This window comes from Pipistrellus kuhlii, unplaced genomic scaffold, assembly GCF_014108245.1.
Source record: "Pipistrellus kuhlii isolate mPipKuh1 unplaced genomic scaffold, mPipKuh1.p scaffold_m20_p_23, whole genome shotgun sequence".
NCBI classification, from domain to species: Eukaryota; Metazoa; Chordata; class Mammalia; order Chiroptera; family Vespertilionidae; genus Pipistrellus; species Pipistrellus kuhlii.
In genome coordinates this window covers 12,158,047-12,184,541 of record NW_023425522.1, presented here as the reverse complement: position 1 = coordinate 12,184,541, position 26,495 = coordinate 12,158,047, and the positions used below count along the sequence as shown (strand labels likewise).

The following is a 26,495-nucleotide window of genomic DNA, read 5'->3' as shown; positions in this document are numbered from 1 at the left end:
CTGGAAAACACCAAGAATGCGCTGCAAGGAGCTTGCTGCAGGGAAATAAACTCTCCCCAGGGCCAGATGGCCCATCGTTTTCTATAAAAACAAGGTCAGGAGAAGGGAAGACTTGGTTGTGCAAAATCTCTGACTGCAGCTGCGACTAAGGAAGCACTTTCTTGGCCGGGGCTGTCAGGAGAGGAAAGAGCTGCTGTGGGAGTTGATGAGATTCTTGCTACTCCTGCCGGCTGCATGCCCTGAGGCTGGGCGAGCCTGGCCAACCCTGGATCATACCTCAAAGTTGGTGTTGTTGTTATATGGGTGTTTTGACTCTCTCACTTGCACTTCCATTCCTGGTTCCTCCATGAACTGGCAGGCGGCCAGGGCCATGGTCCCCAGCATGTTCTCTCGGCAGCCTTGGAGCACCTTCTGCAGGATCTGGCAGGACACAAGGCAGGCAACGTCAAGGCCTACCAGTGGCAGGGCCATGGAGCTGCTCCCTCAGGAAGAAAGGAGGGGCTATGTCAACCCAATGCCCACCCGAAGGGCTGGCATCATCCTGGACCCTGGCCCCAGCCCCTCAAGCCACCCAGCGGCCCCCTCTCCCTGAAGGAGCTCTTGCTGAAAATCAGAACATGCAGTGCCTTCGGAGCAATACTACTTGAAGGGAGCCTGAAAGAACCAACAGAACCCATCAGAGGTGGCCTGGCCTCTGAGGAGCCCTGAGCCCAGCAGGGGGATGGACACACAAACAATTACAGCACAACGGAATAAATGACCAGAGGGAGGGGCAGAGTGAGCAGCTCCTTGGAGTAGGAACGGGGAAGGGCATGTTCAAGACAGGGACTATCAGAAGCAAAACGCCCCCTTTTATCACTTCCAAATGAGAAATGTGGCTACAGCAAACATGCCAGTAACCCTAAGGCTCTGAGGTTGGGAAAGGATCTAGAGGACTTAGAAATGGGTGGCAAATTAGGGATTAGAGGATAAATGCACATCCTAAGGAATCTTCACATACAGTGTACGTGTGTATGAGGATAGGGAGGAAGAAGACGGCAGCAAATGTGACTAAAGATTTTTGCATTTGGAAACTGGGAAGGTGGTGATAAAACTTTCTAGTTCAGCGACAGACAGTACCTGGGCCTCCTGAGTTATAGACCTTTTTCTGCTATGTGAACTCTTCATTTCTACCCAACAGGAGGCGGAAGAAATGCTTTTAGACCTCTGAGGATTGCTAGCCCGGCACTGCTTTAAAAAACCAAGTTGAGCCCGGCTGGTGTGGCTCAGTTGGCTGGAGCATTGTCCCGTCCACCAAAAGGTGGTGGCTCAATTCCAAGTCAGGGCACATACCCAGGTTGTGGTCCAGTCCCTGGTTGAGGTGTGTGCGGGAGGCAGCCAATCGATGTTCCTTTCTCACATTAATGTATTCTCTCTCTCTCCCCATCCCTCTCTTTAAAATAAAAAAATAATGACCTAGTTGAAGATTTGCTTTAAAAAGAAAGTTAAAAATGGCCTCCACCTGTCACAACTAAACTTTAAATTAGAGCACAGACAGACCTGGTGAGCCACTTGTCTGCCCCCCAGAAGCCGGAAGCCTTGGAGAGGTCTCCCGGCTCGTTTCCTCCCTCTGGGACACGGTGTAATGCAGGTATAATTGCTGGCAGAGGGTCTGACCTGGGGTAGACATCCTAGAAACAATGGTTAAAAAGACAAGACACAAACCGCCCTGGGAGGTTTCTGTATGATGGGAACAAGCCACCACACCTGTAATGAACCCTGGGCCCTGGGCTCACTGAGATGATGCTAGGAACACGAGAACAGACAAGCTAGCAAAGAGAGCTAGACTTGAAAATGTGAGAACAAAAAGGGGAAAACGACAAAGACAAGTTTTATGGGATATTTCTCCAAACACTCTGAGCACCAAGTCTATCGTGGGCTATGAGCTCAGCTCTAGGCCAGTAGTTGAGAGAATTCAACAGTGACCCTCCCTGCCTGTGTTGCATTCACACCTGCCGGGGAGTCCTCCAGCCACACGTGCACTCATTCTAGGAAGGCACTTGCTGGAGGAAGACTATTCAAACACTTGGGGTCTGGGGTGGGGAGAGGACAGAGGAGAAGTGAGAGGGGTGAGTGCCCAGCTTGGCCTGCTTAATTACCTTCTCCCACCGGTGCTTTTCCTCCAGCTGCATGAACATGTCAAAAATGTAGGTCATATGGGCAGGACCACTGAGCTCCAGGGTGTCCTCGCTCACTGGCACGTGCCCAGGCCACTCGGCAAGCAAGGATGCAAGCACATGGCGGGCATACAGGATTGCGGTGGCCTCGTTCACCCGGAAAAGGTAGTCCCGGACTGCCCTCTTGCTCTTGCAATTCAGTTCCTTGTGCAGGAGGGCGGCGCTCTTAGTACGCCGCTGCTTGGCGTAGCTCTGCTGCAGCTCACTCTCCGTGCTGGAGATCAGCTTCTGGGTCACGGGGTTTGATTCAGCAGTGGCCTTGTCACAGCGAGTGGGCCGGGACTGCAAACCCAAAGACCATGTTACTGAGGCCTGCCTTTTCACAAGTAGGGGTGAGGTGGGAGTCAGGGAGAGGCCATTTTTTCCAAGTGGAGGCAACATACCAAGCACGGTAAGATAATCATGTCTGTATCCACGGCTTTGGCACTCTGCTCCTCCAGTCTCAGGCTCCTACTGGGCTGCCACTTCTGCGCCAGGGCCCGTATCCTTTCATCCGTGGTGAGCTCATCGCCATCAAACCTGAAGAGAAGGAGCACAACGTTGGGTACATAAGTTATAGCAAAGCAAGAGTTTACCCTGCAGTGAAACTTGTCAGTAATGTTACTTCACAATTATATGATTTTCCATATTTTGCAAACTAGATTCACAGTGTTCATTTATTCATGCATGCAGATGTGTATGTCTTCCAATGCCCCTCTGCAGAGAATCCAAACTGTACCTCAGGATCCATCTTTCCATTCTTTTAGAACAAAGTTCCTGGGAGTTTTAGCAAGTTACAGAATCATCTAGCTGGAGACATCCCAGGACCCTTTGCAGTCAGATGGGGGGGATGCAATTAGGTTCTTAGCAACAGGAGGGCAGTGAGGTGATGTGTGCCACTTTGGAAGCCCACCCTCAGAAATAGCACTAAGAATGATGTGCTCCTGCTGAAACCGGTTTGGCTCGATGGATAGAGCGTCAGCCTGTGGAATGAAAGGTCCCGGGTTCGATTCCAGTCAAGGGCATATACCCTGGTTGTGGCAGCTGATCAATGTTTCTCTCATCGATGTTTCTAATTCTCTATCCCTCTCTCTTCCTCTCTGTAAAGAATCAATAAGATATATTAAAAAAATAAAAAAATAAAAAGAATGTGTTCCTTTCCCTACCTTCCCCCTTCCCTCTGGGCTGGGACAGAGAGGTGGTGTGGGTGAGCCAGCTTGGACTACATGGATGAGAACCAAGGAGGGTCGTGTGGAGCAGGGCTGCCCACTCACCCCGGACTGCTGCCCACCTCTGGACTGTTCCATGACAGCAAAAACAAATCCTATCTTTCTGGACCTATGATATTTCTGGGTGTCTCAGTTACAACAGCTTAGGCTATGCCCTACATGATGCAACCCTGCTGCATCTCACAAGAGATTTGAGGCCATTTGGAAGAAATACATATAGAAACACAGAAATATGAAATAAAAATTAAAAGAAATATTAAACTGGAATTGGGTATAAATTAGAATAGGGAGTCAAAACTAGAATAAGGGGACTGAGGAGGGAATTAGTTGCAGATAGGCAAAGTTCTACATAAATTTAAGAGCTGGGCCCAAGAACCAGCTCTGAACTCCCTATCCAAGAGAAAGGGATCTGTTGTTAATTGTATAATAATTCTTTTAAAAAAAAGAACACAAACAGGAGTATAATATGCAGTGGTGAGAAACAAACAAAGAAAACAACACTTTTGATAAGAGTGTTCCTGGGATGACATAAGAGAGAAACCTCAGGGTCTGCCTCCATTCCTGCATCCATAATGAGTTCCCTCTAAGAAACATTTTTCCAGAGGAACACACAGTGAGGCACAGCCAGCTTTCAGATCCCTTTACGAAGCACTAACAGCCAGTTCCACACCAGCTCGGGGCCTATCGGTCGCTTTTCTCCAGATCCTGCTGGCAGGCGGGTAGCGCAGTCCCGCCTCGCGTGCTCTCACACTCACACAATCCCGCTGCACCCGGACAGCCCTTACCTCTTCTGGACTTCCAGGAAGAACGAATCGGTCCTTTTCATCTGTAGCTCGTATATGGCCCGGAGAATGTGCAGAGGGGCATTGAGGGCATCGTGAGCCATCTGAGGGCCATGGGGAGGAAGTAGGAGAGAGACAATTTAATGTGCTTTAACACATTATTGATCATCTAAACTCAAAAGTGATAAAACAATTATGTTCTAAAGTTATCACAGGTAATAATTTAAAAACACCATATGGGTACTTAAAGTATATAAAGTTATAAGCCCTAAAACATGGATTTATAAAATTTGCATTACTATTATAAATTCAAAGGAAAATCTAAAACACAGAAACACCAAAAGAAATATTATGTCAGCAGAATGCAATACTAATAGTCAATAACTATCCACCACAATGTATTCATTGCTAGCTCTCTGTCACTGCCTAGCTCTCAAGTTTGATAACTGGCACATATGTCTAAGTAGACTGTACTTTTGATTTTTTAAAAACTATACTTGTTTTTCAGATATCCCTACTGTTTCCTCTTCATATAATTAGACCCTTTAAGTTTAAGCCCTCCCCCATTTTCACATCATTCTGAGGAAGAGTGGGTTACCCAGGGAAAGAGAGATAGGATGTCTGAGAAACTATGAGGAAGAACTACCATTTGGAAGTTTATGGATGGGGATGGAAATTACATGCAAAATTGTGTGTGTGTGTGTGTGTGTGTATTTTTGTTTGTTTGTTTGTTTTGTTTGTTGTTGTTTTTTGTGTTTTTTTTTTGAATGTGTATTTTATAGGAGAAGTGATCTACAGCTTTTGGGCCCAAAAACCAAAAATTTTAAGAAGTACTGTTGTAAGGGCCTTTCCATTCTTCTGCACAATACAGACTGAGTCTGCAGGAAGTGATTCTCGGGATGTGGAAGCTAAAACACAGTCCAAGCCAAAGAGAATCCATCCCTTAAAGTCCCTGTCTCGGTCCACACCATGACCTAAGAACATACCAGGAAACATATTCTGGTGGGCTCATCCAGGCTTTCCAGAGGGTCTAGCTTTTTCTGCTCTGGCTCACTCGGGCTGCTGATGGTCCGTTCCACCTCCTCCTCTTGGTCCCCTCGCTCATCTGACTCCAAGTCTCCATGCTCAGCCAAAGTGTTGATCTCCTTTTTTGAGGAGTACAGCATGATGGACAAGATCTACACCGAAAGAAAATCAGGCAGGGCAGCAAGGTGAGTGTTTGGTGGATGAGAAGATTACCCAGAACCTTAATCCTTAAAGGGTAGAAAATATTTGACCTAACTTTTTAAAAGATGTCAGGATTCACAAGAAGAATGTATAATTAAAAAAGAAACAAAAAAAAAAAACATGTTCAATTGTACTTGTAATCAAAGAAATGCTAACTAAAACTATGAGGGAACTTTGTTTATTAACTATGCCACTGACCATGTAAATTGATATCAATTAGAATGCATGTTGGTGAATTGAGATAATCTGATGGCCATTTTTCTAAGTTGCTAGTTTTCATAATACCATTTTTTAAAATATATATTTTATTGATTTTTTTTTTTTACAGAGAGGAAAGGAGAGAAGGGATAGTTAGAAACATAGATGAGAGAGAAACATTGATCAGCTGCCTCTTGCACACCCCCTACTGGGGATGTGCCCGCAACCAAGGTACATGCCCTTGACCAGAATCGAACCTGGGACTTCTCTATCCACTGAGCCAAACCGGTTTCGGCCTAATACCATTTTTAATGGTTGCAATATGGTATGTAAAGATAGACTGTTATTTACATAAAGAGCTATAAAAATGTTTAGTTTCTGACCAGTAACTCATCTTTGAAGAACAATGTAAAATATGTTAAAAGTCATATTCATGATATAGCCAAGGAAAGGAAGCATTAATGGCAAAAATCTGAAATCTACCTTCACATATCATATGCAGCCATTAAAAATTGTGATTATGAAAACTAGCAACTTAGAAAAATGGCCATGATATGATTTCAATTTATTTATATACCATGCTCATTTTGCAATCTAAATCTATCTATCTATCTATCTATCTATCTATCTATCTATCTATCTATCATAGATACAGAAGAAAAAAACAGGTAGCTGAGTTTTCTATTTTTCAAATTTTCTGCAATATGTGCCGAAACCGGTTTGGCTCAGTGGTAGAGCGTTGGTCTGCGGACTGAGGGTTCCCAGGTTCGATTCCGGTCAAGGGCATGTACATTGGTTGCGGGCACATCCCCGGTAGGGGGTGTGCAGGAGGCAGCTGATCGATGACTCTCTCTCATCGGAGTTTCTAGCTCTCTATCTCTCTCCCTTCCTCTCTGTAAAAATCAATAAAAATATATATATATTAAAAAAAATATTTTCTGCAGTATGGTTCTATTGTTTGAATAATAAAAAAGTTTAACTTAAAATATTTCCTAGGAACAAGAGCTCACATGCTCTCCAGGTTATCCAATAATATGTTCCAGCACAGTGGCAACTACGAGCTGTTTCTTCAAGTTCAGGTCTCTGTGGGCTGAGCAAGGGCACTGACCACCTCTCACGTAGCAGCAGCCCTTCCTGGACCTGAAGCTGACACTTGGTACAGAAACTCCACAGGGAACTATAAAAATGCTATTAAGAATAACCTAAAACCTCTGGGGAATAGTAATAAAATGAGAATATCAACTAACATCCTACAAAAAATAAAAGTGAGGACCAATTTAGAAACTCATCTTAGCTCGAAGGTACTTTAAAGGGAAATAATAATTAAGGGAACACTTTATTACCATGATATAATGTTTCCATACAAAATACTTCTCTCCCAGTGTTCTTTAAACAAACATCAGGTTCATTTTCCCTGACAGGGGAGGACAGGTGTCCTATTTAAAAAGGGAAGACAAATACAAGACGCAGTTTTACAGCCGCACAGAGTGAGAGGGCCCTGGGAAGAACTAGCTATAACTGACGACTCTAACTCCCAGCCAGGAAATCTGCAGCAGGTGGCAGTAGGTGGAGCCACCCTCATCCCTTACTTCCAGGTCTCGGAGGAGCCACGTTTTACTGAAACCAGTCCCTTTGCTGCACTTTTTCACCAGGAGCTTCAGCAAATCAGTCTGAAGGAAGGTAGCATGAGTCTCTTCAAAATCATGAGCCTGCCAAACAGAAAAAGAATGATTTGAAACTGCCTCAGAATGAAGAAGTAAGAATCACTAGCCTTCAGAACCCAGTCTCAACTAGTGGCCCAAGGTCATTCTTAAGTGAAGAATCAGCAGGAAGAATGAAGTCTGGATGTTAGCCATACCTATGTCTGTTCATTCATTCAACAAATATTCTGAAGCCTAATACATCCCGTGTGCTAAGTCCTGTGCTAACAACAGAAGTTTTTTGTCCCTCTCCTGCTTGCTACCTTCCAAAAGCTTCCCGCTGCTCTTTAAACTAAAGAGCTGACAAGGACCTCTAGGATCCCTGCCTGCTTCTTCGGTCTCATCTGCGTCTTCTATACTATCCCGAATCCCTGGAGGTGTTCTGCTTCCGGACGACCATGCCTGTTCCTGGAGTTTGCCACTCTCCCAGCATGTAACACCCCACCCAGATTCTTATCTATCGCCTCAAATTTCATCTTCTCAGAAAGGCTTTTTCTGACTCATGATAGTTTTCCTTGCAGGCTCTTTGTTGTCTCTCTTGAAGTTTAGACTGTAAGCTCCATGAGATCAGGGACCTTCTTTCTAGTCCAAAACTACATACTCAGTTCTATCAGGCACTGAATGAAGTATTCAAAAACAGAAATGGTCTCTGCCCTCAGGGAGTTTATGTTCTCTCACCTACTATAATGCAAACAACTAAAACCTCAGCAGATTGTGATAAATGTTACTATATCAACAAGCAGTGGATGCACAGTGTCAACCCTAAAACTACAAATTCTCAGGCTGGGCCAGAGCAGACACGCTCTCCAATCCAGTCTCTCCATGGCTTCCTTGCCAGTGCTGCCAAAGTTAAGGAACAAATTTTTAAATGAAATCCTTGTTTTATGGTTAATTCTGTTGGGAAGATTATCCTAAAGTGACCCCTTCCTCCCCATCCCTGCCCCTCAGAGAGCAGAAGAACTATGTTCCCCATAAGTCAAGGCTTCTCATCTCCACACCAACTACTGCCCAGCTCTTTAACTTGTCTGCCTCCTCCCACCCCAACTGACAAATTTATTGCTTAAAGATCCCATGGGATGCTTGCCCCTTTATTCTTCCCTTCTTCTTATCCCATGATGAACCGGAAGCTATGGTTCAGAGGGAAGTGAAAAAACATTCCGTCCATTTTTCTTCTCATCTTCCAAGGTTCTGTGCCATTAGGCAGTGGTCCCATAAAAAGTACTGAAAAACTACAGAAAACCAACTATCAGGAAACCTCTGTTTCTGCTTTAAAGCTATCCTTGTGCAAGGCCCCAACCATTTCTAAAAGTAATCAAAATCCTACAGGTAAGCCTCCATTGAAACCAGATGGCATCTCTTCCCACTTAATGCCCTGCAGATGTTAAATCACAGCCTGATTCAGTAGCAAATGGGAGAAGCTCACGATACCTTTAGTGTTTTATATAATCCTTTGAGGGCCAGGGACAGGACCCAAGTTGCTTCCACGGCCTCAGGACAATGGCTGTCCATGCTGGTTTGCAGAAGGTGACTGGCGATAAAGGCAAAGTGCTGGGAATACTGGCTCAAGTGGGCCTGAGAGTCACTGCATTCCTGTCCTCCTCCTTTCTGGGCCAACTGGTAGTCCTTCACTGAAGGGTGATGTCAGGCAGGAAAAGAAGGCATCGAAAGTACAGTTAATGCCTCCTGCAGCTAAGTTTCTTCCCCAGTAGTGTGCCTTATGGAACCAAGAAATGCAAACCCCCAAAAATCTCCCTGTTTCCAACTTAGCTGTTATATTTAAGGCCAGCTTGCAGGGGAGCACAAAAATGGTACCGGGCCACCTATTCACCAAGCAACTGAAAGAGGAAATTAATGCTCCTATTACTGTGCACAAACAAGTTTCCTCCAAAAGACAGCAAAGGTTGTTAAACGTTCTTAAATATAGTACACAAGAGACTTCCACTTCCAAGCAAGACTAAGGGATCGGATTTATTCTTCTATCTTCAATAAACAGAACACTGAAAATATATGAAACAATGATTTGCAGACATCGGACAACAGGTATTACAAGACTACAAGACTATTATCCCTGAAAGAAGAAACAAAACCAGTAATTCTGGCCATCCTATATAATAAAAGCCTAATATGCAAGTTGGCCCATTGGGAGGTGGTTCGACTGGGAAACCAGGAGTTCGACCGCTCGCTATGATGTGTGCTGACCACCAGGTGGTGGCGTGGAACATAGTGGGCGTTGGCGACATGCTGAGAGCTCTCGCTGGCTACCTGGGGGCAAGGGTGATGGGGACGGCGGTGTGGTGAGTATGCAGGTTGTCAACCAAGCTCATCCTCACTCCCGCTGCTCCCCTGCCCGGGGATGCCAGGGCTTGTGTACCAGGGAAGCCCTCCTGCTCAGGCACCTACCCCATATCCACGCAACCGCTTCCAGGTGAGCCACTGGGACCACCTGATCGACCTTCCCGTGGGTTTGCATAGGAACTGGTCTGAGAGGCTGGCCGGGAGAGAGTGTGCTGCCTGCCCAGCTTCCATGCGAAACCAATGGATGGCAGAGGCCCATGCTGCACCCAGGACCACAGTGTCTGGCCGCGCTCACCACATCTCCATGTGGGGACTTGGGTGCCATGACTCAGGCTTGGGGGCCCAGGTGCTTCCCAGGGCCCAGGTGCTTCCCAAAGCCCAGAGGTCAGCTGGGACCTGCCCTTCCATGCCAGATGCTCATGCTTCAATTGCCTGCCAGGCCTAGGGAATGCACCTGTGCATGAATTCTGTGCACCAGGACTCTAGTCTAAAGATAATTTCCAGGCTGTGGAGCAAGGAGTGAAAATCCAAGGAGAGTCTCAATGAACTGAGGAGATAGATGTCAGTATTCAAGAAAATCAAGGCAGCTAGAATTATGGGGCAGAACATCACAGAGAAGGGAGATAAAGAGAAAGAGGAAGAGGGAGGAAGAAAGGAGGAGAGAAAAAGAGGGAGGGAGGGAGAGAGAGAAAGAAAAATAGAAAGAGAGAGATTGAGATTTTCTCAGAAGTCTGGCTAAGTACTAATCTGCACAAATGTGAAAGAAAATTATATAGGAAACAACTTGGTTTTTTTTTTAAAGTCTACCAAAAAACAATAGGCAAAACAATTCTTGAAACTCAGGGAACGCTGAGAGTATTCTGTCTTCCCATGAGTGAGAGTGGGAATATTCCTAGAGGGGGCAAAAAAGCTATTTGAAGATATAATGATTAAAATGTTTCCAAATTTGATGAAAACTATAAATCCACAAAGCTAGAGGTTCAATAAATCCCCAAGCTGAAGAAACAAAGAAAATCATGCCAGGGTACAACATAAAGTGCTAAAAACCACCAGGTGGTGTGGGTCAGTGGTTGAACACTGACCTATGAACCAGGAAGTCATGGTTTGATCCAGTCAGGATAATTTTTCTCTCTTATTACTGATGTTTCTATCTCTCTCCCCCTCTCCCTTCCTCTCTCTGAAATCAATAAAAATATTTTTAAAATGCTAAAAACCAGTGATTCAGAGAAAAATCTTAAAAGCAATCAGAGAAAAAAAGACATATTATGGCAATAACTTGCCACCAAAAGGGATCCCCTCCTTTGGAGGAAAAGGAGAGCAAAAGGCCCCGCAGCTTTCACCACCAAGGACCCAAGCAGCCCTCGTGGCTCTCAGAGGCACCCAAAGCTTTTGTCTCCAAGAACTCCCTCAGTCTTTGCCTATGTTAACCTCAGCTGATGGAGCTGCCCAGAATCCAGGCCACTGAGCCCAATGCTGCAACCCCAGCCACAGCAGCCCTGGCCCAGCCCATGAACACCTAAACCCTTGATGACTAGATATGAATAAAATGGGCATAGATGGGGTTCAAGCAAAGATTTTAACATAGTACTACACAAGGTGGTGCAGGCCAAAAGGACCCCAAATAAGAGCCCCAAACAAATCTGCTTTATTTATCCTGGTTTGGAGACATTTTGAAAACCAAGATTCAAAGATTATAATGAGAAATCTGACCTGTGCCATATGCGCGTGCGCGCGCAAACACACATACACACACGCGCGCGCACACACACACACACACACGACACACTATGAAGAGTAACAGAAAATGACAGCAAATTTTTGGCATAAACTATGCAAACCAAAAGAAAATGGATCAATATCTTTAAAATATTAAAAGAAAACCCAGGCCCGGAGCAGCAGCTGCCAGGCTGGAAGCGGCCAGGCCCGGAGCAGCCGGGTCGGGTGCGGCCAGGCCCGGAGCAGCAGCTGCCAGGCTGGAGCGGTCAGGCCTGGAGCGGCTGGGCCTGGAGCAGCATCAGCCAAGTCCAGAGCAACTAGGTCGGGAGCGGCAGTGACCAGACCCGGAGCAGCTGGTTGTGGAACGAACCAGAGCAACAGAGGCCAGGCCCGGAGCAGCCAGGCCCGGAACAGCTTGCTCCTCGCCTGCCTCTGCCCCACGGCTGCCTCTCAGACATGGCTGGAAACTTTTGTGGGAACGTGAGGGTCTGCTGAATCAAGTGATGAAGGCTTGGATCTGGATGTGTTGAGTTAGTATAGCGCTGGGGTGTTGATCTGTGAGTGCCTTGGGTGGGGCCTGGATGAGGCTGGTTGACCTATTTGGAAATGTCTTTTGTGTGAAGTGTACCATTGGGCATGTGGAGGTATTGTTGATATGAGAAAATGCTAAGTAACTGATTTACTATCTGAAAAGGGATTTACTATCGGGGAAAGGGAGGGAGGAAGAGACTGAACATAAACTGTACACCTATGGATGAGGACAATGGGGGATGGGGAGGGGACGGAGGGTGGGGTGGGAACCTGGTGGAGGGGGGAAGAAATGAGGAACCTTTGTAATAATATGAACAATAAAGATTGATTTTAAAAAAATAAAATATTAAAAGAAAACCTCTCAGCAAGCATGTTTTGCTCAATAAAATTATCTCTCAAATATAAAGTCAAAATAAATATTTCTTTGATTTGGTAGGACAAACCAAAACAAAGATTTTGTAGCAGCAGACTTTAACTACAAGAAATGTTAAGGGAAGTTTACCAGGCCAAAGAAAAAAAATACCAGATGGAAATTTGAACCTACACAAAGGAATGAAGAGCACCAGGAATGGTAGGTAAACATGTGGCTAAACATGAAAAATATTGTTTTCTCATTTCTAAATGTCTTTCAAAGTGTCTGACTTTAAAAAAAAAAATAATGTATTGGTAGGTTTATGTCATGTAGAAGTAAAATTTGTGACAACGGTAGCACAAAGGATGGGGGATAAAAATATAAAATCTATGTGTCTTCACTATACATGAAGTGGTATAATATTATTTGAAGGCAGACTATGACGAGTCAAGGGTGAACATAATTCAACCACTAAAAAATTATTTGAAGGTAAACTATCGTAAATCCTAGAGCAATCACTAAAATAAATAAATAAATAAATAAATAAATAAATAAATAAATAAAGTAAGTTTATATGCCAATAGTAGGGATAAAATGAAATAAATAAATTAAAAAAAAACTCAATCCAGAAGATGAAAAAAAAGGCACAAAGAACAGATGAGACAAATAATTTTAAAAACAGGAAGAGAATAGAGTTAAACTCCACTATCTTGATAACTGCTTTAAATGTAAATGGTCTAAACATCTCAATTAAAAGGCAAGGATTGTCAGAGTGGATTAGAAATGAAGACTATACTATGTGCTATCTATAAGAAATCAACTTTAAATGTAGGCACAGGTAAGTTGAAGTGAAAGGATGGAAAAAGATATGCCATGCAAATGTTAGTAATAATAATAATTTTAAAAAAAGCTAGATAGGTCACATAAATATTAAAGTAGATAGCCAGAACAAGAAATATTATCAGAGATAAAAGGGGACATTCCATAATGAAATGAGTAATAGATATACACATAATTACAGTTGGAAACTTCAACACATTCCTATCTCAGTATTTTAAGGGTAAAAAATCATAAGAACATAGAAGACTTGAACAACACTATCAATTGACTTGACCCAAATACTGTCAAAAGGACACTCCACTAACAACACAAGTACATACATTTTCTTTAAGTGCATATGGAACTTGTTTCAATTTGACCATAAAACGTATGCAGAGATTACACAACTTCCTTCCATTTTTAGAAGAAATAATTATGATTAGGACCTGTTTTCCTTTTACGGGTTTTGACATCAACGATCACGGCCCTGTTTTTCTCAGTGAAGTGCTTCAAGATGATCACATTATGTGGCTCATTGGCATTATCCATATAAACACAGCGGGTCCCCACACAGAGAACCTAGATGAAAGAGAGAGACAGTAAAAGCAAATCAATAGCACAAAGAAACAGGAAAAAGTACTTAATTAAACACAAGTCCAGTTCTTTTGCTGTGTCCTGACTTCAAGAAGCACTCAAGGATGGAGTTCTCATCTCCAAGTCCAGAGCCTGACACATGCCTGGCACAGAACTGGGTTAAGTGCTTGCTGGATAAAGTTGCTATGATTTCACAGTCCTCTTTGTCCCAAACAGTTGAAAGATATGAAGATCAGAAATGAGATCAAAATGAATGCCAAAGTGAAAAATTGTACTTTGAAGTGCTTTGTAATTTACTATATTAGTTACTATTATTCAAAGCCAACTACTGGCTAGCAAAATGAATCAAATGACTAAATTGTTGAAAATGCAAGTTAAACAAATCATCCCATAATTTTAAAAATATATCAATATTATATAAAGGAGATTAAACAACAGGGGGAAAATTCCAAAGATAATACTACAGAGACTTTAATGTGTGTGCTAAAGGCAGAAAGAGGTGGCCAGGCCTTCAGAGGGATATACCTGAGGAAAGCCGACCAGTACTAGCAGGCTGAAGATGTTGGTGTGCTTCAGTTGGAAAGGCAGCTGCTTGATGCAGTGGTCTGTGAAGGTGGCAATGACGTCGCGCCACAATGGGGCACTGTTGAGTGACCGCAGGATCTCTGCCATGGAGCACGCCCAGTCCAAACCCACCCGGCTGGAAGGCAAGAGCTTCATTAGTGCACAAGCTCCAAATTAGACTCAGAAGCATACCAAAGAACCACTCATTAGTGTGTGTGTGTGTATTGATTTCAGAGAGGAAGGAAGAAGGAGTGAGAAACAGAATGATAAGAGAGAATCATTGATTAGCTGCCTTCTGCATGCTCTCCACTGGGGATCAAACCCATAACCTGGGCATGTGCCCTTGACCGGAATTGAACCTGGGATCTTCTAGTCCGCAGGTCAATGCTCTATCCACTGAGCCAAACCAGCTAGGGCTCATTAGTTTAAAAACTACCAGAATAATGCTTTTCATATAATGTAAGTGGGGGGGAGGGGGGTAATCAAGATCTGTTATTTACATATTATCTACAGCTATGGTTTTTTAAATCTCCATAGAAACTTATACACATTTCTGTGCTTGTGCATATTCCTAACAGAAAAAAAGCTTGAAATATGTGTATATATTTTGTTGTTTATTTTTATTTCTTTTTGTTGTTGTTGGAAAGAAGTATATATATATTTTAAAATCTACTTTTTTTTTTTTATGTCTTTATTGATTTTAAAGAGAGGAAAGGAAAGGGGTAGAGAGATAGAAATATCAATGAGAAAGATTGATCGATGCCTCCTGCAAGCCCTCTACCAGGTTCAAGTCAGCAACTAGGGCATGTGCCCAGATGGAATGGAACTGGCGACCTCTTGGTTCATGGATCGACACTCAACTGGGGCATGCAGGGGCAGCAGATCAAGGATTCTTTCTCATCATTGTTTCTATCTCTCTCTCCCTCTCCTTTCCTCTCTAAAAACAATAAAAATATATTAAAACAAAACAAACAAAAAAAACCAGCATCCTTAACATGGTGTGAGCCAGAATAATTTTTAGTCTTCATTTCTGTTTTACAAATTTGGTATTGTGATTGTTAGGTGTATAATGAAAACAGATCTATTTTCTTCATCCCCCTTACTGCTCTTAGGAAAAGCAAACCAACCAGAGAGTTGAAGCAGCAGACAGTGCCCAGACTGAATGAACAGCTGTTTTAATGTGGGTTTTGAGCATAGTTTAATGTCCGATGACAGCTTTGCTAATAAAAGTAACTCTATCCCCACAAAAGATTCCTGGACAACAGCACTGAAGCACACTGATATTAATCAACAGCCAGACCATCGACTTGAAGAAATGAACACCAAGGTAGAGCAGAGGGCGGGTGCCTACCTGTCCAGACACACAGCTCCCAGGCTAAAGAGTAGGTGGGTGGTCTTCCAGCCATCTGGCATAATGGAATTGTCCGCTGCAGCAAATAGGTTGTGTTTGGCTGAGAGGACCTTGATCACTGCAGCATCTACCTCTGATGGCAAAAGGCGGATTATTAACTGGCCAAGGAGACCCAGCGTGAGATGGTAGGTCTCATTCAGGTGGCCTGCGTTGGAGATGACAACCTGGAACATGAGTGGGAGCACGTGCTCCAGGTCTATCAGGGGGACTGTGGGATCCTGCTGAGAGAGGGAGAAAAATCTGTTCAATACAAAATTCACATCAAATCACCAACTAAATACTCTGCTCCCTTCTTGTTTTATTTACAACTGTCCTAGCGCCAAAGGAATTATGCAGTATCTTTCATAAATGGCTTATAAAATACAATCAATTATAAAATACATTTTCAAGTATCATCTTACAACCCTACTTCTAATTTATAACCCTACCCTCAGGAACACACAGATGACTGCTATTAAGAGTTGGTTTTAGTATATGGCTTACAAAACATTTTTCTTCTACGTATAACACCACTGCTCTTTTAAAAAGAAAATCCTATTTGTCTCTTACCAACTTTAAGGGAGGTAACATGGCTGCTAATAAGCCCAGAATCCTCTTCTGGGAACACTCAGCAAACACCTGCTCAGGGCTTGGAGTAACTGCCTTTTCCTCGACGGGCTTCTGAGATGCTGCTCCTGAATTTTCAGCATCTGAGTTGTAAAATACCAAACTTTCAGATTTTGTCAGCTTCTATGTGTGTACAAAGAAGCAAGTAAACCCCTGCATTGCGCCTGTGCTGCTACAGAACAAAGCTGGGACTTGATTTATTTGTTTATTTCCCTCAGAGAATATTATTTTCCATTGTCTTTCTCCCTCTCCCCACCCCTCCACCCCCAGAGAAGAGAGAGGGGGAGAGAGACAGAAACATCAATGATGAGAGAGAACCACTGACCAGCTGCCTCTTGCACACCCCCACTGAGGTCCAAGCCTACAACCCAGGCATGTGCCCTTGACCAGAATCGAACCTAGGACCTTTTAGGCCACAGGCTGACGCTCTGTCCACTGAGCCAAACCAGCTAGGGCTCCATTGCTTTTCAGAGATAGTGGGAGGGAGTGGGGAAGGGATGGGGAGAGTGAGAGAAAAACATTGATGTGGTGAAAGAGATGCCTTGACTGGGAGCAGAGAGCTAACCAGCAATCCAAGTACATGTCCTTGACTAGGAATTAAACCCACAACCCTTTAGTGCATAGGTTAACACTCTAACCACTGAGAACACTGGCCAGGGCCAAAGCTGGGACTTTACAAACTTATTTCTGAACACATATGTTTTGGTCAAGGAGGCCTAATAATTGCCATATTCTCTCTCCCTTACTTTCTGTAACCCACATTCCCCTGGTCCTGCTCTTCTATGCTCACAGTGTTTAACTGCCTTTTAGTATACCATGCCATTGGAATAAAAAGATAGAAACATCAATGAAGAGAGAGAATCACTGACCAGATATCCCCTGCATGCCCCACACTGGAGATCAAGCCCACAACCCAAACATATGCTGTTGACTGGGAATTGAACCATGACCTCCTGGTTCATAGGTCAACGCTCAACCACCTGGTCAGCAGAGGTGTTACCCCTCCCTGCTGACCAGAATCTCATTCCACCTCAAATTACAGTCACCTGCACCTTTGCCTAAACCCTCCCAGACTAAGCTCCACAAGGGCAGGAGCTATGTGTCTGTCTGGCTGGCTTGGTCTCTGTTTCATCCCCAGGGTCTAGCACAGAACATGGCACATACAGGGCACTCAGTAAATTAGGGAATAAACAAGGTAGGAAAGCAGGCAAAGGGAAGGAAAGATGATTTATATTTTAATTTGCTGTTCTTGTTAATCCTCACCTGAGGTTATTTTCCCACTGATTTTTAGAGAAAGTGGAAGGGAGAGGAAGAGACAGAGAAACATCGATGTGAGAGAGAGACATTGATTGGTTGCCTCCTGCACATGCCCTAATCAGGGCTGGGATTAAGCCTGTAACCGAGGCTCATGCCCTTGACCGGAATCGAACCTGAGATCTTTCAGTCCACAGACTGATGCTCTGAGTCAAACTGGCTAGGGTGAAAAGATGACTTTTGAAGTATTATCAGTATCATCTGATACAGAATTAAGAAACCACGCACCTTGGTTTGCTGGCCAATTTTAACTTGTGTTAACCAATAGCTTAGGGGTGAGCATACGTGTATTTTAAGATGAAAGAACTCAAGAGAATGGTCAAATAGTCTTTACCTGAAAGTCCTGTAGGTGTGGCAGCATCAGCAGGAGAGTCTGAAATTTGAGTCTGGCCTGACCCACTTTCATCTGCCTTATTTCTCTGCTTGGGATCCAAAGGTATGCTTTCCTTCTGAACACCACTCTCTCCCTAAAATCAAAATGGTAAGTATAAAAGAATTAAGGTTTCTTACTACAAAAGTTTACTCGTTAATATTACAATATAACTTTTAAAATCATTAATCAGCCCTGGCCAGGTGGCTCAGTTGGTTGGAGCATCATCCTGTACACCAAAAGATTATGGGTTTGATTCCCAGTCAGGGTACATACCTAGGTTTCAGGTTTGATGCCTGGTTGTGGAGCTAATGTGAGGCACCCAATTGCTATTTCTCTCTCATATCTATGTTCTCTCTCTCTCAAAACATATCCTGGGGTGAGGATTTTTAAAAAAAATGTTTAAATCATTAACCAATCAGCCTTCACACACTAAAATAGCTCTGAATTCCATTAGAAAATGTCCTTCATTTCTAATGATAAGTCTATACTCTAAGACAGAAACCACGGTATCAATCCCAACAAACATCTTCCCGATGTCCCCCAGTCAGAGCCTGTAACCCCGTAAGCAGTGGCTCCGTTAAAACCTTTAATACCTCCTATTTGGCTTTCAGAAGCCAAGTATGAAAAGTTCTCTTGGGAAAAAGGAAAAACAAAGGTATAAATTTCCTTTTAGCACACAGCACTGACTTACAACTTTTGAGAATTCCATTTTGGCAAGTAGGCTTGGTAAGGGGCCCTTAGAGTAGCTTCAACAGTTTTCTGGGCTCAGGAGTTTGGTGGTGAGCTGCCCAGATTGGCAGGGTGGCAGCCCTCAGCCTGAATTTCTCCAGGAGTCACTGTGTTACTCCAAAACCACCTGCACTCCCTAGGCCTGCGGGGTGCTTCTCCCTGTTGTCACACAGTTTATACACGGAAAGTAGGTCATATAGGAAGTCTGTGGTGAAGGCACCCCAAGAAGTCTGGGGAGGCCAGGACGCTTTGAATCCAAAAATTGAGTTTTGTACAGCATCAAGTGCCATAAGATGCTGACATCTCCCAGTGGCCAATGCTTATCATTCTCTCTCTAAGATACAGTAACCACAACATCAATCCTACCTCAATCCCCACCGTAGAAAAAGTGATCATAGGATCATCCTAAGAAGGGACAGAGACTGGGAGAGCTATTTGCCTTGTTAAAAAATACCCCCTCTGAAAGTCAGACCTGTAAAGCCATACTCTCTGTACCACGTGGGCCTTTCTAAGAACAACAGAATTCCAAAGCTCTGGCTAATCACTGTACTCTTGATCACAGGACTCCCAAGTGCCACTGCAGTGCACATAAGAAGCACCTAAAAGGAGTCTCATTACTGGCCTGAGGCCCTTGTGGATAAAATCCCCTGGGCGATGCCTCTGGTTGAGGTTGTTTTCTTGGTTGTTTAAAACAAAAGCATTTCTAGTCACTGGAGGGAAATGGGAGGGGAGATACCCTTAATATGGCCTGGAATTGGCTAGAAATACCTGGGAGTTTAAACAAGTGATTTGTACTCAAGGCCCAAATGGGACGTGGTCCTTAGGGACAGCAGTGGAGACATGTAGGTTCTGTTATGGGCAAGTGCTGGAAACAAGCTTTTTAAGAGACTGTGTCAGAAGATGGACACCAAAGGGTGGAGACAATCGACGGAGGGGAAAAAAAATGGCCTAGAAAAAGGCTTATTCCAGTCTCTAGGCAGGGAAAGCCTAAGATAAGCCTGAAATACCTTTTCGCATGAAAAATTAACGACATACTTGCCCTGGCTGGTGTGGTTCAGTGGATAGAGCACTGGCCCAAGCATCGAAGGGTCGAGGGTTCACCAGGGGCCAAAAACTAATCTTTTTAGGTGCATAATCTTTTTCTTTTTTTTAAATATATATTTTATTGATTTTAGAGAGGAAGAGAGATAGAAAGATCCATGATGAGAGAGAATCATTGATCGGCTGCCTCCTGCACGCCCCCTACTGGGGATCAAGCCCAAAACCCAGGCATGTGCCCTTGGCTGGAATCAAATCTGGGACTCTTCAGTCTGCAGGCCCATGCTATAATATCCATTGAGCCAAACCAACCAGGGCTTAGGTGCATAATCTTATTCAATCCTTAAAAAACCACTAGGAGGCAGGTAAGAGGAGTAGTTAGTACTGACATGGAACTACTTGAAGAGTGTTTTAAGCACTTTACATACATTAACTCAATGTACATAATATATATAAATCCTCACAACAACCTTATAGGATAGGTATTATCATCACCACGTTTTACAGATGAGAAAACTGAAGGGAAGAGACTGTGGTAATGTGCCCACGGTCTGATGGAGCAGAGGTCAGAACCCAGATAATCTGAGTCGAGTCCGTGCTCTTAACCTCTCTGTTCTGCCCCTCATGTGAATGGCTCTCTGTTCAACCTGTGCAGTAGAGTCATCACTTACATTGCAGTGCACAAAAGGGCCTGCATCTGCCAGCTCCTCCGCAATCTGGACAGTTTCCTTCTCCGGCTGCTCCTCTGCCGTTTGTGAGGGCACCATGACTGGTGGGGCCTGATTTCCTGGAGTAGCACTACCATCTGGCAATACACCAAGAAGAGCTAGGGCTTTAAGACCTGCATGGAAGCAAATGAGAGAATCGTTAAAAGTTTTATAAAAAGGGTGATTTCCTGCAAATGTCATAAACCACTTTGCTACTTTATAGAAATAAAAGACTGAATTCTCTAAAAACCAAACCAAGGAGTACTCAATACAAACCTCTCTGGCTATCTAAATCGATTCAGCTCTGATTTCATCACACCAAAAGTTTGGATAGTGAGGGATACATGTACTTTATTAACAATAGGTACAATAGGATTGTCTATTTAGAAAACCATCAACAGTAACATACTAAGTAGCCCCACACAACCAGATTTCTAAATTCCCACTGGCAAACAGATAGCAAAATAGCTCTGAAGCACCTGCTTCTTATTACAGGCCTCATTTCCCCAGTGTAGATTAGAATGGGGAGTCCATAACAATGGACACCCCATTAAATGTCTCAGAAGTTTAATATTCATGTTATTTTCTTCTTAGCTCCCCTCAGTAAAGTCAAAATCATCTAGATATTTTATTAGTCACAGCTTTAGTTATAAATAGCTCTCATTTAGAATAGTTGTGTGGGAGTAGATTTGGATTCCAAGTTTAAAAAAAGGCTGAATTCCTTTGGTAAAGTTAAGTCTGATAGATTCAGATACGAAATACTTCATCCACAGATATCAAGAGTTTTAATTATTAATTTATCTTACATCTACATGTACATATGTTTGAGAAATTGCTACTTTTTAAAAATATATATATTTTATTGATTTTTTAGAGAGGAAGGGAGAGCGTTAAGAGCTAGAAACATCGATCAGCTGCCTCTTGCACACGCCCTACTGGGGATGTGCCCGCAACCAATGTACATGCCCTTGATCGGAATCGAACCTGGGACCTTTCAGTCTGCAGACTGACGCTCTATCCACTGAGCCAAACAGGTTTCAGTGAAAAACTGCTCCTTTAATGCCAACATTTCTCTCAAGTGCACCTGAGAATTCAAAGTAAAATTCTGCCTCAGGGTGAGCACCGCTTTGTGGAAAACTGGACTTGATTAGCCTCTGAACAGAGCAGAGTTCCATCTCTGCTGGGCTTTTCTGCCGGAAACGGATCACTGTCAACAACCTTCATTGCTCACTGCTTAGTTGAAATAACTAAGTTGAAATAACTGCTTAGCTGAAGCAACCTCCACCTCTGTTGTCTTATGTAAATCTGTTATTGGAGTTTTCTGCCTAAGGGCTATGGGTGTATCCCATAGTCTCAATAAAAGGGATAGTAAGGCCAGAGCAGCTAGTAGTCCTCCCATTAGAGGTGGGCTCCCGCCTGACCAACAATATCCCCAAATTAATACTTTTCTAGTCTCTTTTCATTTGTGTGTGGCTTTCTTCAGAACCCGAACCCTGAACCACGCGGAATGTGAAAGGGATTCCTACATTTTCCCTTCACAAGCAGCTGAGGGTTGGTTTGGTTTGGCTTCTGCGCATGAGGAGCAATCACCTTTTCCCTGGTGGGCCTTCATGAGACAGTCCCCAACAAGCTGCATGCACTGGCTCCGCAGGGTGACGGCACAGCTGCGGGCCTGGGGATCCAGCTTCTCACCATCCACTTCCTCTGAGCTGGCCAGGTGGGCACTATAGAGAGCCAGGGCGGCAAAGAGCAGCCAGGCATAGTTGTGGATGTAGGGCTGGATGAGCCTCTGTCGGTCACTGCTCCGGATGGTCACCATCGGGTGGGCCGTGATACTGTGGGTAGGCAAATGGCTGCAAAGGCAAGACATTTTTAAGACCTATACCTTTTTGTGAGGCTCCAAAAAGGAGAACAGTGTCTCAGGAAAGCACATGCATGGTCACAAGTGAGCATTCATTACCTCTAAGGCTATGATTATTAAAAATTTAAAGGTAAACATATGTCCTCACCCAGAAAAATGAATAAATACAAACATTGTATATATCATTTCAGGATTTCACAACCCCCAGAAAACTGTCTATGAAAACCAGAAGTTGTAAGAACTCCTTACTGATAAATTTTGTAAGTATAGTTGCAGCATATTGGTAATGTAAGGAAATGCTCATAATTTTCAGAGATAGATATGAAGTATGTAGAAAAGAAATGATTTAAGATCTGTAATGTGCTTGAAAATACTTTAACAATAAAACAAAACAAAGAAAAAGAGGAAGGAACAAGCCAAGCACACAAAGCAAAATCTTCCTAACTGCTGAATCTGGGTAATGGGTATTAAGGTGATTCACTGTACTAGTACTAGTTTATTTACTTGTAGGTATATTTGAAAGTTTTTATAATAAAAGGTTTTTAAATTATAAAAAATAGACAAGGACGGCGAGCAGGACGAAAGTGGCCACAGCTATGACCGTGAAGGCTGTCAGAGCTGCCATGGAGAGACACCGCTGGCTGCCGCTGGAGGCCAACCCTGAGGTCACCCACCAGTTTCTCAAACAATTAGGTCTACATCCTAAATGGCAACTTGTTGATGGATATGGAATGGATCCTGAACTCCTTAGCATGGTACCAAGACCAGTGTGTGCAGTATTTCTTGTTGATGGATATGGAATGGATCCTGAACTCCTTAGCATGGTACCAAGACCAGTGTGTGCAGTATTTCTTCTCTTCCCTATTACAGAAAAGTATGAAGTATTCAGAACAGAAGAAGAGGAAAAAATAAAATCTCAGGGATAAGATGTTAAATCGTCAGTATATTTCATGAAGCAAACAATCAGCAATGCCTGTGGAACAACTGGACTGATCCATGCCAACAATAAGGACAAGATGCATTTTGAATCTGGATCAACCTTGAAACAATTCCTAGAGGAGTCTGTGTCAATGAGCCCTGAAGAACGAGCCAGATATCTGGAGAACTATGATGCTATTCGAGTTACTCATGAGACCAGTGCCCATGAAGGTCAGACTGAGGCACCAAATATAGATGAAAAAGTAGATCTTCATTTTACTGCATTGGTTCACGTAGACGGGCATATCTATGAATTGGATGGACGGAAATCATTTCCAATTAACTATGGTGAAACTAGTGATGAAACATTATTAGAGGAAGATATATAGAAGTTTGTAAGAAATTTATGGAACATGACCCTGATGAATTGAGATTCAAAGCAATTGCTCTTTCTGCAGCATATTAAGTTTGTCATAATGGAAACACCAAGTACTGTATTATTTGCAACAAAAATTTAATTTCTGCTGCCATACACTAACTCAAAAATTTGGATATTTCCATTAACTTGACTGATTAAACTTTATGTGCATTAAAAAAAAAAAAAAGCCAAGGAATACATGAAAAAAAAAAAAAAGTTACAGGGTTAGAGAACATCCGAGACATACCCATAGGAATATTTCTTTGCTGCATAGCATCCATAGCAAAGGTCAAAGTCATCGCACACATTGCAATTCATCCTCCGGCCTATGATCAAACCCTGGCAGTGATTGCAGGTGAACTCCATGTTGACCATTTCATGGTCATCTCCGTGGCCCTCAGGCTTCACCCCACCTGGGGGGAAAAATATCAGTGTGAGGTGGACTGGGCAAAGGGCTCTTATAACAGCTGCTTCCAAACCTAAACCAACCCCAGAAGCAGAGCTATTCCCAATTCACGGGTCAGAACATTAGGAGCCATAGGCATCTCTTGGAGACCAGGCATTCTTCCCAGTGGCTCTGAGCATATAATGAACAATATTCTCCGCACAGAACGTCTTAATGGTACCATGGACTGACTCCCTTTTCCAGCGCAGCAGAGACTGATCAAGTAGATGACCAATTTCCATTATGACCTCTCTGTTTGGTAGAAATAAATCCATGTGCCCATTTGTGAGCTACCTACCATGTCTCCTCCTCTGACAAATATTAAGCATCAACTGGGTACTCCTGGTAATAAGCATTGAGGAGTGACCAGGATTTTGCTCTTACCTTTTCATTTCAGAATCAGAGATTAAAACAGACTTCATAACCCCAGAGTGAGAAAGAATGTTAAAACACAAAAGAGACTGACTAACTGCTCTGGTTTCCTTCCTACTGTAAATCCAGTGGGTCTCCAAACACTGCCGGACTCTACTTACTGCTCCTCACACCTGACCCACTTCTGTTCCCAATGCCACAACCTGAGCCCAGACACGAATCCCCTTGTCACCACTATGATTGACTTCCTAAGGGAAACGCATACGAAGAGAACCACCTGCCTCTAACAGAGCTCTGATCATGTTGATATTCTGCTTGAAAAACCTTCCCTGCTCTCTGTAGACTCATTCAAATTCCTCAGCCTAATACCCCAGGGCCCACAATCTGAACCCCACCTGTCTCAATCCATCACTCAGCTGGACACTTGAGCATGTCTACCTAAGCATGGTACAGATGCTCACTCCTTGGGCACTGGACTTGCTCTGGATGGTGATGCACTCACTCTCCAATGTTTCCTTCATATCACTCAGTTCTAACTTTCTTCAAAGACCAATTCATATTCGCCCTCTTCCACAAGCCTTCCCTACAGCAGTGATCACTACTACTTCTCAATGTTTCCAAATAATCTGTACTTCTCATCTGTAAGTCAGTATGCACACTTTTGTACTAGAGCACAGATGTCCAGTCTCCTTCCAGAGCAGGGGCTGTATCTTTTGCCTCTGGGCCATGTGCACTAAGAGCATTCAACTGCTCCCCACTGTTGGTCTGTTTTACCTCAGCACCTACAAGTCAAGAGTTTAAAGAATTTTTGAAGTTTGCTTTTTGTGTATGTGTATTTTACTACTTCTAAACACTGCATGATTCAAAGGAAAACTAATTTCCTTGAAAGTACATTCATTGGTCCTTAGTATTTATCAAGTGCCTACATCCAGCATGATGAAGGTAACAGAGTTCTGGAACCTACAATTTAGCTGGCGAGATAAGGCTCATATTTGCTAACAAGTCAGAGAATACTACTGGGCAGTATTTTCATTTAGTTACAATGAGAATCTAAAAATGGACAAGATCACAGAAAACAGGAACAATTATTCCTTTTGGGTACAGCGTATTCAGACCCTCGAATTTACCTAGGAAGCAAGTTTTGCAGAGATCCATGTCGCTGCACTGCAGGCACCGGTAGCGATGCCATGGGGCAATCTCATCACATCCATCACAAGAGATGTCCACATTTAACAGGTCACAGTAGCGAGCAATAAACATGTGCATCTGTAAGGTGAAATAAACATAATTATCCAATAGACTTTCTGATATGCCACTATTCATTAATCAATCCATCATAATTAATAGGTACTTAAAATATTCCAGGCATTGTACTAGGTGCTAGGATTAGGAAATGGAGGAGCTCAGTGTCTAGTTAGGAATTCCCCCCAGCAAACAGATGACACCATACAATATAATAAGAGCTTTCATAGGCATTTCAGGAGGCTTAGAGAACAGGGAAGAGGGACATCAATGGGTGTTAGACAATTGAGACAATTCCTCAATTGTGACCTGAGGGACAAACTGGTATGAGCTGGGTGGGGTTAAGGGTGCGAGCATGCCAAATAAAAGCAATAATAAGCTCTATAGGAAGCAAAAGGGAGCTAGACTCAAGAAAGTGGTAAATAGTCAGCATGTAGAATACAGCAGGGATGGCAATAACCAGATAAAGTTAGAAAGGGTAACCACAAAGTGCCTCCAGTGCTAGTCAAAGAGTCACCGACCATTTTAAAATAGAAGGCTAACATGATCAGATTTGAGCATGGTTATTACGTGAAGACTGGATTGAAGGGGACAAGACTGGATAGGGAAACTGATCATAACAGATACTGTTAAAGCAACCCATGACCTTCTGGTTCACAGGGCTGGGTTGAGCAGTAAACGAGACTACAAAAGGTGGGCAGATTTGAAAAGCATTAAGGAGGCAGAAGTAGGATTCTTGGGGACCCACAGGATATAGGGATCAGTAAAAGGGAAAGGTCAAAAACGACATCCAGCCTTCTGGCTTGGGTAGTTGGTTGGACAAGGAAAGTGTTCACAGTCACAGGAAACTGTAAAAGAA

The 26,495-nt window shown here is 43.4% G+C and overlaps 1 protein-coding gene and 1 pseudogene across 3 annotated transcripts in view; one reads left to right on the top strand and one right to left on the bottom strand.

Annotated features, from left to right (window-relative positions):
- The window catches only part of ZZEF1 (zinc finger ZZ-type and EF-hand domain containing 1), a 107,876-nt gene that overhangs the window by 9,119 nt on the left and 72,262 nt on the right, over window positions 1–26,495 (bottom strand). For 2 of the 3 annotated variants that reach the window (XM_036452319.2, XM_036452317.2), the window contains exons 34-49: window positions 25,522–25,660; window positions 23,825–23,990; window positions 21,971–22,233; window positions 20,345–20,514; window positions 17,868–18,000; window positions 16,163–16,302; window positions 15,554–15,834; window positions 14,164–14,338; window positions 13,491–13,623; window positions 8,760–8,959; window positions 7,221–7,340; window positions 5,193–5,384; window positions 4,210–4,310; window positions 2,600–2,735; window positions 2,139–2,498; window positions 277–420 (exon numbers count right to left, since the gene is read on the bottom strand). In XM_036452319.2, coding sequence (XP_036308212.1) covers window positions 277–420; window positions 2,139–2,498; window positions 2,600–2,735; window positions 4,210–4,310; window positions 5,193–5,384; window positions 7,221–7,340; window positions 8,760–8,959; window positions 13,491–13,623; window positions 14,164–14,338; window positions 15,554–15,834; window positions 16,163–16,302; window positions 17,868–18,000; window positions 20,345–20,514; window positions 21,971–22,233; window positions 23,825–23,990; window positions 25,522–25,660 — 2,853 coding nt within the window. The remainder of the gene's footprint in view (window positions 1–276; window positions 421–2,138; window positions 2,499–2,599; window positions 2,736–4,209; window positions 4,311–5,192; window positions 5,385–7,220; window positions 7,341–8,759; window positions 8,960–13,490; window positions 13,624–14,163; window positions 14,339–15,553; window positions 15,835–16,162; window positions 16,303–17,867; window positions 18,001–20,344; window positions 20,515–21,970; window positions 22,234–23,824; window positions 23,991–25,521; window positions 25,661–26,495) is intronic. The other variant, XM_036452318.2, reaches the window with a different exon arrangement.
- LOC118726969 lies at window positions 22,862–23,764 on the top strand (annotated as a pseudogene).